Here is a 15976-nt window from a genome sequence, read left to right on the forward strand (position 1 = left end):
TAGACTGGCATATACGCAGTGCAGTCGCAGAAGTCAGAACATGGCAGGTTTTACGAGGGAAGTGGAGATTGAGGGAAAAGTAGACGAATGACTGCACCGCTAAACTGATACGAGAGAGAGGGTGAGTCAGCTGAGCAGGTCATTCTGGTGTTTTTGCATGTTACAATATAAATCAGATCTTTACTGTTTACGTCAGGACTGACAGTTTTTGCTTTAATTAATTTTTATTTGAAAATAAGCTTCCAAATTTGACGGATATTGGAAACATTTTCTGTGTCATTGCACACAGCCTTGCAGTTGAGAACAAGAATTTCGTCCCTGTTGGTACTTTCAAGGAGATATCTGATTCAAGTCGCATATGTGACATATTCCCAAGCTGTGTTTCTGCACAATTTAATGGGTTTTCAGGGCCACTTTTGCTTTAGACTTCAGGTTTGATATTCTCACAGAAGTTTGCGCTGGCCTGCCCTGTAATGGCTACCTGGAAGGTGGGAAGTCAATCTAAATATGCAGCATTTTTTAATTTATATGTGGAGCTCAGCAAGACAAAGCTCCTCATTTGCAATATATTATCTGTAATCATTCGTCTTCATGTCTGACAGAGGAATGATGGACAGGAGGCTTTCGTCTGTTACACAGCTGAAGTATGTACTTTGACATGCGGGGCCACGATGAGGACTGTGCCAGGGACCCTCTGATTTGGGATCAGCCTCACGTTAACTGCTATATTATCCACGACAAGAGCTTCTCGTTCCATCGGTCTCAACGACACAGAACTCTCTGCTCGTCTTCAAAATCAAAGAGGACTGCACAAGTCCAGAAAGTTGGGTCCCAACGATCTCCCAATGCTGTAAAGCCAGCTGATGTCACCCTCTCACCAGCCATCTGTCACACTGGTGGTCCAACCTCAGCTGGAAGTGGCCTGGTAGTGGATCCAGACTGGCCCGGGCAAGGCGAAGCCCGCCTGGTGGGTATTTAGTGCAGCGTCTCTCTCCACCCCTGCAGCGCCAGCAACAGCCCACTCCACTCATCCTTTTGGTGCCCGAGCCCCAGTCTAGCTTCAGCACCGGCAGGTAACCCGGCGGCAGATGGCCGAGAAGACCACCACCCACACACGCACAAACACGCACACACACACAAGACCTGCACATGCATGCACAATCGCTTTCTGAAGAAGCGACAGTAAGCATCAACATATGGTCTGCATCTTGTACACACTTGTACAATTGTTCACTGCATGGTTTCACACACCCACAGCACTGTTAACATTCACCTTTTTTGCGTTCTTTTTAGCTCGATATATTTAGAAGTATGGTTGATTTGGTTCATTATTATCAGCGTGATAACAGCAACCGTTATCCCCATATTCATTCACACCTATTAGCCAATGAGCGAGTGAGAAACAGCACCCCACCGGCTGCAGGTTATTTAAGTCCTGTGGAGGGAACAGCAACAAAACACGGCAGTAACACCATGGCAGCCATTTAATGAGCACTACTACACTTAAAGGACCAAGTCCTGGTTTTAGCCAGGAAGTCACTTCTGGGCAAGCTGTGCTAACAGAGATGAGTCTGACCAAGATAAAAGCCAAATTACACCATAAGTTCTCTTTTAATTTACTGGCAAGAGTTTGCAATTATAAGCACCGCGCTCCTGTAGCTGCTAAGCTGTTTGCACACTGAAGACTTCTGTTTGAAAATATTAAACAGCATAATGGTTATAAGAGTTCAATCATTTGAATTAACTGTTAAAATGCTCCAAATCTCCAAACTGCTCGCTCAGTATTCATTCCACAGTATGCAAGGTATTTGTCCGCCGATTGAATTATGATTCCAGCTTAATATGTATAAAATAAAATATTATCTTTATGTTCTGACACTAACTCAGACTGATTGACATCAATGTGTCATGATCACTAGTAAATCTCACTTTCTTTAAGAGAAATTTTCAGTGAATCCTCATAGAAAGTTGTGGCAAATTAGTTAAACACACTCCACTATAACACACGATATTCCACAACGACACATTAGAAGAAGCAATGTATATCTTTATTATGTGCTATGTACAGATTTTTACAGTATGATACAGCAACAATACACGGTAATGCTACACAGTCAAGATTGCACAGTTATAGAGTTAGGCCACAGCGGTCGGGTACCGTGGTTATGAGACATAACGTGGAGTGTACAATAAGTACAGCATACATCTTTGGCTTCATGGGGTTTACAGAACATGGACGCAGCGAATGCAAACTTCAGTCGAGGGTGAGCAAAAGAACACGGAGAGACGAGGGGGGATGATTTGTCAATGATTTCTTGGATCAAGGAAGGATTTTCAGCCCAGAAAAAAGAGAAGCCACATATTTTCTTCATATATGGATTACTATTATGTTTCTATTCAGGTTAGCACAGAGTCATCCTTGTGTGTTGGTTGAGGAGATTGTATCCTTAAACCCCTGCAAGGCTCAGACTAGCCCGGCCCAGAATCCCGTCAAAATGTATTTCCACACGTACGCCGCGTGTGCCTACGCATATGGACATAATCTGTGCGCACACTGTATATGAGGAGACAGCAGTGGTGAGAGCCAATTCTAATTCATTCTCTAATTGGCATCATTTTTCTCAGTCTATTAATTTGTGGTAAAATTAAACTACCCCTCATTTTGCTGGGGTTTGTTTATAGAGAATCAGACCGCCTCTCTCCCTCCTCTCCTGATAATACTGAATCTTGTGTTCTCCTCCTGCCAACATACAGCAGTTACAGCCCACAGAGCATCGGGGTGAGGGACAGAATACAGAGAGAAACTGAGGAGACAGAGATTGGATGAAAGATAGATGGGGAGCGAGAGAGAGAGAGAGAGAGAGAGCGGGGAAGTGACAAGGTGAGGCAGAGCGAGGGAGAGGGGAGCCGACAGAGAGATGGATGCAGCGGGGTCGCTGAGGTGAGGAGATGGTGTAATGATTAGATCACAGATACCCTTGAGCCTTCCTCCCGTCCCTCCCGCGCACAAAAAATCTGGAAGCGCACTCGGGAGGGGAGGAAGGCCTGCAGTTGTAAATGGCCCCGCTGTCAGAGTTCATCTGGGCGGAGGAGGAGTGCGGGGAGTGGATTACCGGAGTCTGCGATTACAGAAGCATATTCCGCTATCTCCACTTTCCCCAAGACGGGAGAGAAGCTCGTGCTGGATCACATTTGTGCTGCTGTTGTACCGCAGGTTTCCTAAAGATGTTATAAATTTAATGTTCAGAGACTGCAGGCGTTTCAGGAAGCAGGAGAGGAGGGGAAACGGCATCCTAAGAGATCCTGCTGGACATGAAGTTCCTGAAATGTCAGGAAATTTCGACAGAAAGTCGAAGAAACTTTACTACGCAGCTGCTTTTACAAATGCCTTCATTTTAAATGCATGGTATGGTTTGCAGTCCACCTCCCTGCTCGCTTCTTTCAAAACCCTACATCCTGTGTGTTTTGATCACTCGGTTTTGTCTGGAAGGCGTCTCCTTCCCCTCTCTCTCCCAGCAACAAGTCTGAGGCTGATGCTAATTTCTTCCTCGACGATTGTTCACCTCCTAATCAGATGATGTCATCGCCGAACTTTAGCAAGTTGAAGGTGACTGCTCGAAGAGGAGATGTGTTTAGGATGCTTCCATCTAGTGGTCACTGTTGATAATACTAAGTTAGAAAGAGGGAGATGTCGGACAAAAACACATTAATATGAGCCTTTCGACACATTTCTTCAGTCCGGTAGTTAAACAATGTGACTGAGAGCAGAACTCTTTTGTCATACATATCATAATGGCGTGGGGGGGGCAGGGCTGGCAGCGGGCTGTTAGTGATGTTCAAACATAATGGCTCCATTAAGCGCATACAAAAGCATATCATTACAATAAATTCGTACTTAGATTCACAAAATAGATTTCTGACACAATACCCAATGACATCGACACAATGAAGACGTGACAGGGGAGGGCGAGGGCGTTGAAAGGAAGCAATGCCCCGAGGGCTGCGACCAGAGGCACGATCCACTCGTGGATGCTTAAACTTGGAGATTAGCTATGCAAGTTCTGACTTTACTCAATGTCTCATTCAGTATCCCACCATGTTTTTCACTTAAAGTGCCAACTGGAGAATGCTGCCTCTCGGTAAATTACATCTACATGTGTTTCAGTGACCATTTTATGCATTTTATGTACATCACATGTTACATAAATAGTTTCCCCTTAACAGAAAAGAGATGGATGCTTTGTAAAATGTCAAGCGTGGGTGTGTGTAAGTGTGTGAAAGTCTGCATTTGAGGAGTGAGGAGGAACATAGGAGGTATAGCCAAAGAACAACTTCAGACTGAAGAAATGAAAGGACTACTTCAACATAATGTTCCTCATAGAAATGCATGTGTGACACACGCAGCTGTGCGATTGGCTGACTGGCAGGTCCAGGGAGTGTGCCTGCTGTGTGACCAGACCGACCATGAATTAAATAAAAATGTCAATATGTACATATTTTCTACAAAGACGGGTGGTTGGTAGATTGTTTTACAGCAAAAGAGAGGCGACACACTGGCTGAGATGAAAACATCGCTCCACAAAGACAACTGCTGGGGAGCTTTTGGCCTCACCTCCAGACATGAGTTGATCATTATTATTATCATTTGGATCTGTGTACACTGCTGTCTGACGACATGCTGAAGTGTTTATTCCCTCAAATGTGGGAAAATCCTCTTTCACTGTGGATTAAGTGCATAATGTATACGGGGGTGAGGGTGGGACACAAAACAGGAGAGGGGATGAGAGACAGTTAGCAGGAAGTGGGAGGATGTCTCAGTTCTTTTGGATACATAAATAGCGTTGATACATAAATACCTTTTTAAATTTGAACTTTTCAAATCCCCTAAATTACAAGTGTTTGGTATTTCTGCACAAACTGTATTCATGCATGGAAAATCCTCACAAACAGCAGTTGTTAGAGCCACTAATTGTCTACTAATATGTAGGAAGAAGATGGCAAAATGTTTGTCGGGTAGATGCATTGCAAGAATTAAACCGCTTCATATCTGTAGATGGTGAAACTGAGAAAAACAGTTCCAAGACAAAAAAAAAAAAGCAAAAGTGAGATGGATAATTGGGAAATAAGAAGAACAAAGCTGGGCTGCCTTTGTGTTTTATCTGCTTTTCTTTCTTCTATTAAGGGGACAGGAGGCTTCCAGGTAGCATGGCTTGTTCCCCGACAAGCCGCTAATGCCTCCAATAAGATAAAACCTCGGCGAATGTGCTCCTGTCGACAGAGCTGCCACCGATAAGAGCAGAGGATCGCTAACGGCCAAGACAACCAAAAGCATGAGAGGCTGGGCTGGAGATAAAGAATGTAGGAGGTGGGAGGAAAATAGGAACAACGGCGATCAATTGCTGGCACTGTGCAGCGATGCTATCCGACGCCATCCCTCTCTTACATCTCTTGTAAGAGTGTGTGTGTGATCATAATCTGAAGGGGAGGAGAGGTGGGTGGTGTGTGTGTGTGTGTGTGTGTGTGTGTGTGTGTGTGTGTGTGTGTGTGTGTGTGTGTGTGTGTGTGTGTGTGTGTGTGTGTGTGTGTGTGAATCTGGGTCACCAAGTCATCAATAACCACCTGCATTAGTGGAAGAAAGAGGCAAGGTCAAGACTGACTGAAATCCTGACTGACTGAGTGAGAAGGGGATGAAAGGAAAGAGAGAACTTTACAGTGCCGGTCTTTTCCAGCTCGGATGACTCTATTCCCACAGGGGCCGGGAGTGAGGATGGATGGATGGATGGATGGATGGATGGATGGATGGATGGATGGATGGATGGATGGATGGATGGATGGATGGATGAGCGCATGAATGGAACAGTGGCATTTGAGTATCTACTTTTGACAGACTGGCGACGGCCGATTTGGCAAGCAGAAACAGGTGGGAGTTGGGGGCTGCGGCTGGCTGGGGCAGAGAGAGGAAGGAAGGGTGAATTATGGATGGACGGACCAAGCTGGGGAGGGAGGAGGGGTGTCTGGCGAGGGCTTGTGCCCCCGCTGACAGGCAAGCTGCTAGTTGGTGGAGTCACTTAGCCACACAGAGTCAAGCAGAAATGATGGGGCCATCTTTGCATGTGCAATGCTCTGCAGCCCTTTTCTCTCCCAAAGACCTCTGGGACGCTCGTAGGCCGCAGGACTCCATCGAGGAGAGTGAAGCCGTCTGCTTTGCTCTGAAAAGTAACACTGGAGCAAGCAGCACTGCAGAAGCTCACTGTCTTTGTCACGCTCGTGTGCTCAGTTTGCTTACTCCATTGCTGCCATTCTTCCTTTGTCGTACTCTTCTTCACACGCCGGGCCTCTCACTCCTCACAGTCCTCCACGTATGTGGATGGGAACCAGCCGACCTGAGGGGGGAGGAATGGCAGTGAGTGACAACACGGACAGTAACAGCAAGGAGTTGACTAGCAACAGGTCCATTTTCAACTTTTCTAACCTATTTGCATGTCTTAAACGTCTCAAAGCACAGCACCTGAGCTGAAAAAAAGGCTAAAATGTTCCAAAAAACATCTAATCAATCCACTTTTTTACGTTAAACACAAGGCATTTTGGCGTTGTAGTTACAATTGGAATAGCTAGTCTTAAACTGTACATTAAATAATATGTATATTTCTTTTATTTTGACCACTTTTCGTGCTAAACCAGAAAGTGAGAGCCTGCTGCTGAAAGGTTCTGGTGGTGTAAACCCGTGTTTCTCTGCTGACACATTCAGCCAGCTTTTTTCCAGCCTGCAGTGCTGATTGTTGTTGCTGGTTGAAGGCTCTAAAGAGAGTCTAACAGCTCTCCACAGACTCTACATTCAGTGTTTAGTTTTCACCAGAGCAGCATCAACACACACATCAGGCTCCAAGAAAACAGAAACGCTTCTTCATTTACCACAGCTGTTCACAAAACACACTCACAGCACATTACAGAGGGCTGCAGCGCACACACACAAACACACACACAAACACACACGGGCTAGAATGCAGCGCGTGCGAGTGGGAGTCGGCCCATGTAGCTCCCTGCATTTAGAAGCAGGCTTTTCTCAGCCCGATTATGAAGCGCTGTTGGTATTGGATGGGAACGTTTAAGACATACAAGAGCAACAAACTCGTCCAAGGGATGATACGGTGAAACAGAAATGTTGGAAAGGTGTACATGACGGACTAAAGATAAAACATGCTGAATCTGAATGGCCCTTCCAGGCACTTGTAGACGAGGTTATTTACCAAGGCCCATTTTTAGCACTGCTTAAAACTGGATTTAAGAACTTTAAGAGCAGCCAGATGAAAAAACAAAACTGAGTAAACACGGCTAATGAAAGTTCTGAAAGTCTTCTGTAGATTCAATATCAGTGAATGTAAACATAAAAGCAGTGCAAAGCTACATATTTCACAGCTTTGCTATTATATCAAATGAAAGTTTTATTGAAATCTTAACGCTGCTGCTTACCCTGCCATTGACCTCGCCCCTCCACCAGCCGTTGGCTCCTGACTTTGTGTAGATCTTCACCACGTCACCCTCCTGCAGCGACAGCTCCCGGGTGTCACGTGAGCTGAAGTCGTACCGCACTATCGCCACGCCGATCACCTTCGGCGTTAACACTAGAAAGAGAGAAAGAGAGGTTGGGTGTGTGAAATATGCGAAATGTGGTCCATCCGAGGCTCAAGAGGATGCATTTGATAAGAAATGTGAGAACGTCAGTGTCAACACATGTGCACGCACACACACTCACACACACACACACAGATGGAGATGCGTGATATTTTTATTTTTTAATTTGGCCAGAAAAAAAACCTGTCTAGCACTACTATGAGCATGATGTGATTAATGTGATGTGCAAATTAATTGAGCTATTCACACCAGCAAATTTAAACAGGAGTGTTTTTGAAGTGTTTACCACAGAGGAGATTTACTCTTCTACATTTAAACAGGCTGGACCACACAAACTACTTCCTACTTAAAGATTAGCTTGTTGCTGCTAACTGTTACATCCAGTTAGAGCCAGCTGTTGGTGAATATTCATGTATTTAAGTGGCCTTTAATGGACACCATTTCCCATAAGCCCCAGATGTCCATAGGTTAAATGTCATAAGTCAACAGAAGAGCAAGTTGAGGGTAGTTGAGACATGTCCTCCTAAACACGTCTTCAGCCATCAGTCCTCTGTCCAGCAGTTATTCAGGACTTACGATCATGTAAATATCTTCACTGCTGCGCTTGTAGTTTTTTCATGGGAGCTGTAGTTTTTCTGTGCTCACAAAGTAATCACTGTTTAACTTAACTCAAACTTAAAATCATGAAGATTTCAGTGTGAACCAACTGCTGTAATGGATGCTGGCTTGTGAACAGCTGAAAGAAGAGTTTTAACTTTATCAGATATCACCTGGAAAACTATTTTTAAGTTAGCATCACTAGTTTAGTCATTTCATAAGTTTTAATGGTGTGAGCTAGCTCATAGTTACTAACAACTTTGGCTTTACAAATGGATTTACAAATAGACGGTGCAGCCCAATTTAGAAAATGTGTCTGGTTCCAAATAAAAGCCGAGGGGGAAAAAAAAAACAATGTCGAGATAGAAATGCTGAACACAGAACTTATTTGCTGTCTCATAATTTGGCAGGTGATCTGATAAACAACAGAAAATCAGCTAATCTAAGAACAGTTTGTCCGTTCAACCAGTGTGTGTGATTTACTTCACGCTGCCAAAACTAAAAAAGAGAAGTACGGCCCTTGTAGGTACCTGGTGCATCGCTTTAGTTGAGAGAGTCCAGCTGGAGTGTTCTGACAGGCGTGTGTGTATGTGTATGTGTGTGTGTGTGTGACTAGACAGCTTGTTGAGGAGACAGCAGTATGAGAGACAGCTGTGGAGAAGGCTAGCTAGTTACCACTGCTCCATCCCATCCTGACGACTCTCTACCTTCTCCAGACACTGACTGGTGGGTCGGACTGGGCTAAGCTGACAGGTGGAAATGGAATGTCAGAATATCTCTGCAACCTAGCCATGGGGATAGAATATCTAATATAGAGGAGCTCTGTGTATTTGGACACCTGCACTTTTACTTTGACGGACAGACACACACAAGCAAACACACACCCAGTTCACCTCAGAAAACACCTTCTTCTACTGTTTCTGCCTCACACTCCATGCAAAAAAGCACACACTTACATCCAGTACATACATGCATTACTTAAACAAACAGTTCCTATTCTCCAGAGAGGATGACATGTATGTGCACGCCACTATGGAGGAGGCGAAATGGTGCAATGGCAGCAGGCAGTGATGCAGGCGATGGTGTGAATGCACTGAGCTACAGCCGGCATGCTAAGCAGCCTTCAACATGAAAGAAAAGAGAGAGAAATCAAGTGTTAGAGAGACAGACAGAGAGAGAAGCGATACCTGTACCTGACCAGAAGGGAGCAGAGGAAGGAGGCACAAAGCTGTAGCCGGCAGGAGATACAAAAGAGAGGCCACAGAGCAATGGGGCTATGGCAGGGCAGGCCAGGCAGGGAGCGGAGAGATGCGAGAGGGGGGACAGGGCAGGGATGGGGTTAGGATGGAAGAAGGAGAGAGAAGCAAAGGAGAGAAAATAAAACACGTTTTTTAAAAAAATTCCCACTCAGAGCTCATTTTTTTCAGAAGTATAAAGAACACAGTTGCAGTTTGATAAAAAATAAATTACAGCAGGCACAAGAGGAGCTCTAGCCAGCGGTACTTCATCTCCACCGCCACTGCTCGCACTTCTTTCACTTCATTTATTTACGCTGTTTGGCCTAATGTGGGAACTGTAATTAGAAATCTAAGATTTGAACTCAAGCATGAGGATCGAAGTCTCGGCCTGCTCGGAAATTTTAATGCTAACAAAACGACACATGCAGCGTTCTGGTGTTGGAAAATTAAACCGAAAGATCATCCGGATTGGATTAAAGGTAAAAAAAAAACCAAATACACAGCACCGCTAATATTTAGTTGAAATATGAAGTGATGATGTGTCTTGTTTCCAATTTGCCAAAAGGATGTCTGCATCATTAATGAGGGACGCCGTCTTCACTTGTTCATTTAATTGGGAGGAACATGCAGTCTACTCACAATTACAGCACAGGGAATAGATTCCTATTTGCATATTTATAAAGACAATCATCCGGCTGTAACGCAGCCACAACTGCAGATACACATCTCCACAAATTTCCTCTGACAGACACGCTTGACTTGATAACTTATCAGAAAATGATATGCTTTATTTCATATTCAATTATTACAGCACTTTCCTGCGGTGTTATTGTTTTTGTGTTGTGTTTCTGAAGCTCACAGAGTCCACAGTGCACGTTCGCCTTAGAAAGGCTGACTGTGCCTTCTCTTGCGAAGAGCTTGAGAAACGCATTTGTATTTCTATCCACTGTTTCTACTGGCAGACAAAGAAAGCTACTGGCATTGATCTGACACCAGCAATGTCTGAGAGTTGGCGGTGTTCGTCCATTTCTTTGGGGAGTAGAACCTCTAACCCTGGACGTATTAGTATTTTAGTCTTTGAGGATAACTTGGAGTCCACTGGGTTATGTTGGAATGTCAACATAGCCGCATGGCACACGCACAGACAGGAGAAGTGCAACAGAAACAGACTATAAATTACAAATTCAATAAAAGTAGCCGGCTAAATTGATGCCAATGCGCGATTTTGTCCAGAAAGGTTTAACTGGGGTGAACAAAACAGCCCATTTCAGATGTGGGAGCTATCTGCCGTGGAAAACTCTCATTTAAGATAAACACATTACACAGGGGTGGAGTCAGAGGGGTGGGTGCATCCCCCTGCCACAGTCAGAAAGTGATAGGTAGTTGGCTTATTAACATCATGGATGGATTACTGAACAAGCCTACAGGCACAGGCCTGGGGCCGCTGGAGCAGAGCATGAAGTGACCATGAACACTGCTTGTGGGCAAGTCAATCAAACAGCTGCAAAAAGATGCAAAGAAAGCTTCTAGAAAGAAGCACAAAAGACCCACAAAGAGACACAAAAGGACCGTAAAGAGACACAGAACGACTACATATCTTGTAGTCTGGTTGACAGCCCTTGTGCATGTCTGTGTCTGGAGAGCCCACTTCTCATGATCTATAAACTTTTTTCCCATTGTACAAATATGGGACTCATTTGTAAAATTAATACAAATTACCCTCTTTAAAACAGTGCCCAGTCCAGCCCCATTCAAAAGTTTCTAAACCACCCCCCCTTACACAGGAGCCCACATTTCTGCCACCGGGAAGCGAATCTAATGCCCACAATGGCAGATAGATGCCCAAACTTATGAAAAATGTGCCGCTCCCAACAATACTGCTGGCAAGTTAACTGGCCTGGGTTATTGATATGCTGTAAGGAGAGCAGAGCTCCAGTGGTTTTTAAAATGAATACTAATCAGCGCACTGAGAGACAGCTCAGCAACCCCTAATGGTGTCTAGGTACGAGCAATATGAAGAGGGATCGCCCTCCACTTCAAACAGCCACCAAAACACCAGCTGCATTTTACATGCTTCATTTTTGCAAAATCTGATTTGTGGACCACACCGGAATACACAATGTGAGCTGGCTGACTAATAGAGGAGACTAACATCGAGAGTGCACAGACACACACGCAGTGTATCATTTCACGAGAGAGTGAGGATGAGTTAAAATCCAATCAGCAGCCCAGAGTCCCACTCACACACACTGTCAGCTGAGTTTGTTCCACAGACACAAATTAATTAATATGATGCCACCGTTGCCATTGTTGAGAGACATACTGTTTAAAAAAAAATCCATCAATCAGTCAGTTTTGCCTTCTGCAAACTTGTCCAAAAAAACATACAACAAAGCATGAACATTAATTAGCAGTCTTCCAGCTGAGTTCGAGGAAGATAGAAATCAAAACAAAAGAGTCATTTAAAAGTGAAAGAGAGAAAATGAAGTTTGCACACCAGGAGGAGGCTGCCTACGAGAAATGAGATCACACCGGAACAAAACAAATTTGGACTGAAGCGGCCTCGACTTGTGATTTGAAGCGGCACTCGAACAACAGGCCTCGTCTAGAACAACCAAACAGCTCTGTAGGCTACAATCTGTTCACATCTCCGCCACTTGGAACATGACCGTCAGCGAACCGGGGCTTTTTCTTCCCCCGTCGCACACGGTGCCAATCAGAGTTCAAATGAAATCTCATTTTCCCACTGAAGTCATACATTTTCCATTAACCAACTGATGGGCAATGATGCTTTGCCTGGCTCACGCACTGTTTAATACCTTTTCTTCTGGCACTGCTGGAAACACTCTGCTCGTGTGGCGTGACCATGGGTGCTTTAAGAATAGCACTGAGTCTTTAAACATCTCGTATCCTCACCTGACATTATCAGCCAAGTCAATAAAACAAATACAAGAAGAACTCTTGAGCCCTTCTGCTCTGTCTTCATCACTAAATTACATTCTAAAAAAACGAGTTTTTGCCACATAAATGTCCATATGCATGCCTGAGTTGGCACGTTGGAAATTTTATCTGTTGCCTCACTTCAAACCCAAACATCATCTCATTAAAATCTCAGTTCAAAGTTGCACCCCCCACACCTGTTAAATTCAAAGTCAGAAGGGAAAAACATCTCGCTGGAACACCTGAGCGTTGAGAGGAATCAGGTTAGTTAGGGTAATGACTGACAAAGTCCCACAGTTAAGGAGCAACAGCAGCTGCAAGCATAAATAATCGTCGGCGTGTTGCATTCCAGTGCAGCTCTGCTCGTCTGGAAGTGTTGGTGACAACAGCTGTTTTGTCTTGAGGTGTTGACAGGTTTGTGCGCAAAAGGTAAAAAATATCTCGCAGCTCAAATCTTCACTCCAACTACCGCCAGACGGCACACCCCAACATCCACAGGAACAAAGTTTGCCAACAACTTAATGTTATCCGTGATCATCAGCGAGTCACATGACGTAGCTTCGAGTGATGGTGTGATGTTGCAATACTAACTAATAAATGACTATAATATTCATTTTACAAATAGAATTATATCATAATAGTCATAATGACTATTTTACTCACTCATATTGTGACAAATACAATCCACAAAGTAAATGTTTTATAACTTATCGACTAAAGGCTCTTGACTCGCAGAAGGTTCCACCAGATTATCTCCCTCCCCTGCAACTCAAATTGATTTGATCTTCAGTAAACGTCCAGAGAGCTTTATCAGATTTAATAACATGCTTAGTAGATTCTCCAACCACCGTTTGACAGGTGAGTCAAAAACAATTAACATCAGAGGAACATGGACTGCTTTTAACAACAAATAGCTGCCTAACGTTTTTAAGGGTTTGAAGGTGTTCCCAAGTGAATTAAAGCGGTGTGTGTGAGAGAGCTGGAAGGGTGATAGATCAGGCAGCAGAAGAGGCAGCTGGTGGGAGACCAGCAGAAATCAGCAGAGCCGGTAACAGCAGCATGTTGCAGGAAACTACAACTATTAGCAATGAAAGGAGCATGAACGATCAGCAGTGTCAGATCGCACAGACTGCTTTGCTAACAGGATGCTAATGCTAAATAGCTGACAGCAGCATCGGGAAGGTTACTTTCAAAATGTAATCTATTACATATGCCTACTGACTAATGACTATAAATGACAGTTATATTATGGTTTGTGATCATTATTATCATTATTATTATTATTATTATCTACTACTAGCATACATAACCTGGTCTCCATGACAACGTTAGTTTACCTTATGATTGGCTTTGACAATTTGCTGACAAGCTTTATTGGACCTGTTTTTGCCCTGCAATCGGCTGGCAACCAGTTCAGGGTGTACCCCGCCTCTCGCCCATTGTAGCTGGGATAGGCTCCAGCCCCCCGCAACCCCGAAAGGGATAGGCGGTATAGATAATGGATGGATGGATGGACCTGTTTTTCCGACTCACACGCCTTACAATGGATTCCCTGGCAGTTTAATCTCTGCAGCCGTCTGCAGCAGCTGTGTGCAGGTTCTCACCTCAGCTGTGTTTCACAAGAGTGACTGCAACCTAGAGCATTTACTTGCACTTTAAGGTGATTTTTTTGTTTTTGTTTTGAACAATACACACATAAATGCAAGGTTTAGGCACCATGAAAACGCAATATGTTCATCTGCATTCTGCAACCCAGGTGGAGCAGAATGTGCTGTTTGGGTTTGCTGAAAGCTGGAGCAACCACCACATTTCCCATCATGCCATGCTGGACTGAGTAGTTTGTTAAGTTTGCTGTTTTATATTGCAAAATGCAAATGTTACTTTGTCATATTATTCTACAATAGTGTATACTGCTATGTTACCACTGTGGAAATGTGATGTATTGCTGTTGCATTATGGCCCAATCTGGCTGACGGCATGTGTGACTGTTCATTGTCTCTGGTTTACAATGTGATGCATACAGCTGAAATCATTAGATAATTAATAAATTAGTCAATCAACTAAAACTTGATCATTGGTTGATGTTTTTTTTTTTAAGCAAAAATGGCAAACACTTCTTATGTGCAATGTTTTGCCGTCTGAAGTGCTCTGTATCATTAGCTCAAAATATAGAAATAGAGTGAAGGAGGCATTTCAAGTTGCCACTTTAACTGTATCAAAGTGCTTAGTGTCTCAGCTGTGGATTGTTTCTATTCTTAGTGACTCCTCAGGTCTTTACTTACTGTTGCTACCCGACCGGTTGAGGCGGTGCATTGAAGCATTCTCCGGTTCCCGGTAAGGAAACTGCAGCGTGGTGTCCAGACTCCTAAAACCTTCTCTCAGGGAGTGGTGTTTGTAGTACTCAATCAGCTCCTGGACACACACACAATAAGCAAATAAACAGATATGCAGTCATTTTTATATTTCTTTTATATTTCATATTCCTCTTGAAAATCAGTTTGTAAAACCAAATAAATTTCCAAATGTTTTTTTCCACATCTGCTTGAAAGCTGAATCTTATCATTATCTCAGCACCTTCTACTTTTAGCCTAGAGACGTGAAATAGCCACTTCCACTTCCACGCAGAGCATTAGAATATGTTATGAAAGCTGACTTCAATATCGCACCACTTTTGCTCAGGTTTTCTGACTCTTTAAACATTATTAAAATACTGTTTTGACACGCACTCGCATTCAAATCTTGTACTCAAATACCTGTTTTTAGCAGACTTGAGATCAAGAAAACACAACCCTGGCATAAATAAAACTGGTGAACCTTTCCAATATGCACTGCACTTATCTATAATGCTGAAGCCCTCAGGCCAGTATAAACATGTCTCTAATCATGGCTATTTTTGTGCACAGTGCTAAAATAAAATTCAGGTTCTGACACTTCATTAAGCGAACGCGGTGATTTATTTATGAATTGCATGGTGGAATTTGAAAAATAAAACAGGCTGAATAGACTCACTAATATGCTCCTGAACTTCTTGTTCTCGGCGATGTGGAAGCAGCCCTCCTTGGTCAGGATCTTTATGTGCTTCACGTCGTTGTTGTACCTGTGGGCCATTGAATAAGTTATGAGTGTAATTTCCCTCTCTGATCACCGCCATCGATCGGTGGCCGGCCCCTGGCCCCTGTGGAGAGAACGGCCCTCACTGTAATGCATAGGGTCCCAAAGGTTTGTGACACGTGAATGATGGGGCGGTCAGGAGAAAATGTGCCCCCTCCCCTCCCCTCCCCTCCCCTCCCCTCCCCTCCTCTCCCCTCCACACATGCTTGTGTTTGCATTAACAGGGTGGCTGAAAGAGCTCTGAGGCTGGAGGAGTAAAAGTTGGGGACAGGGTCTGCAGAAATCTCATGTCTGTCACTCACAGTCGTGCCAGCTGCATCAGTCTGCTCCTTCCTGTCCATCTTTACTGGAAGCCACCACAGAATGTCTTTTTTTTATGGAACTATTGCATGAAATTACTCTGACAGTTTGAAATTTTGTTGAAAAATATGGAAACCCAGATGAAAACTGCTGGAGTC

At 43.9% G+C, this 15976-nt stretch overlaps 2 protein-coding genes across 3 annotated transcripts in view; one reads left to right on the forward strand and one right to left on the reverse strand.

Annotated features, from left to right (window-relative positions):
• LOC139346483 (crystallin J1B-like) overlaps nt 1–15976 on the forward strand; it is a 394609-nt gene that overhangs the window by 295838 nt on the left and 82795 nt on the right. The window lies entirely within an intron of this gene.
• Nucleotides 5502–15976, reverse strand: part of LOC139346553 (guanine nucleotide exchange factor VAV3) — an 81030-nt gene continuing 70555 nt past the window's right edge. The window contains exons 24-28 of one of the 2 annotated variants that reach the window (XM_070985680.1): nt 15417–15504; nt 14690–14819; nt 9423–9503; nt 7471–7622; nt 6199–6383 (exon numbers count right to left, since the gene is read on the reverse strand). In XM_070985680.1, coding sequence (XP_070841781.1) covers nt 6339–6383; nt 7471–7622; nt 9423–9503; nt 14690–14819; nt 15417–15504 — 496 coding nt within the window. In that variant the 3' untranslated portion in view covers nt 6199–6338. Of the gene's footprint in view, nt 6384–7470; nt 7623–9422; nt 9504–14689; nt 14820–15416; nt 15505–15976 lie in introns of both variants that reach the window. The other variant, XM_070985681.1, reaches the window with a different exon arrangement.

This window comes from Chaetodon trifascialis, chromosome 18 (assembly GCF_039877785.1).
Source record: "Chaetodon trifascialis isolate fChaTrf1 chromosome 18, fChaTrf1.hap1, whole genome shotgun sequence".
NCBI lineage: Eukaryota > Metazoa > Chordata > Actinopteri > Chaetodontiformes > Chaetodontidae > Chaetodon > Chaetodon trifascialis.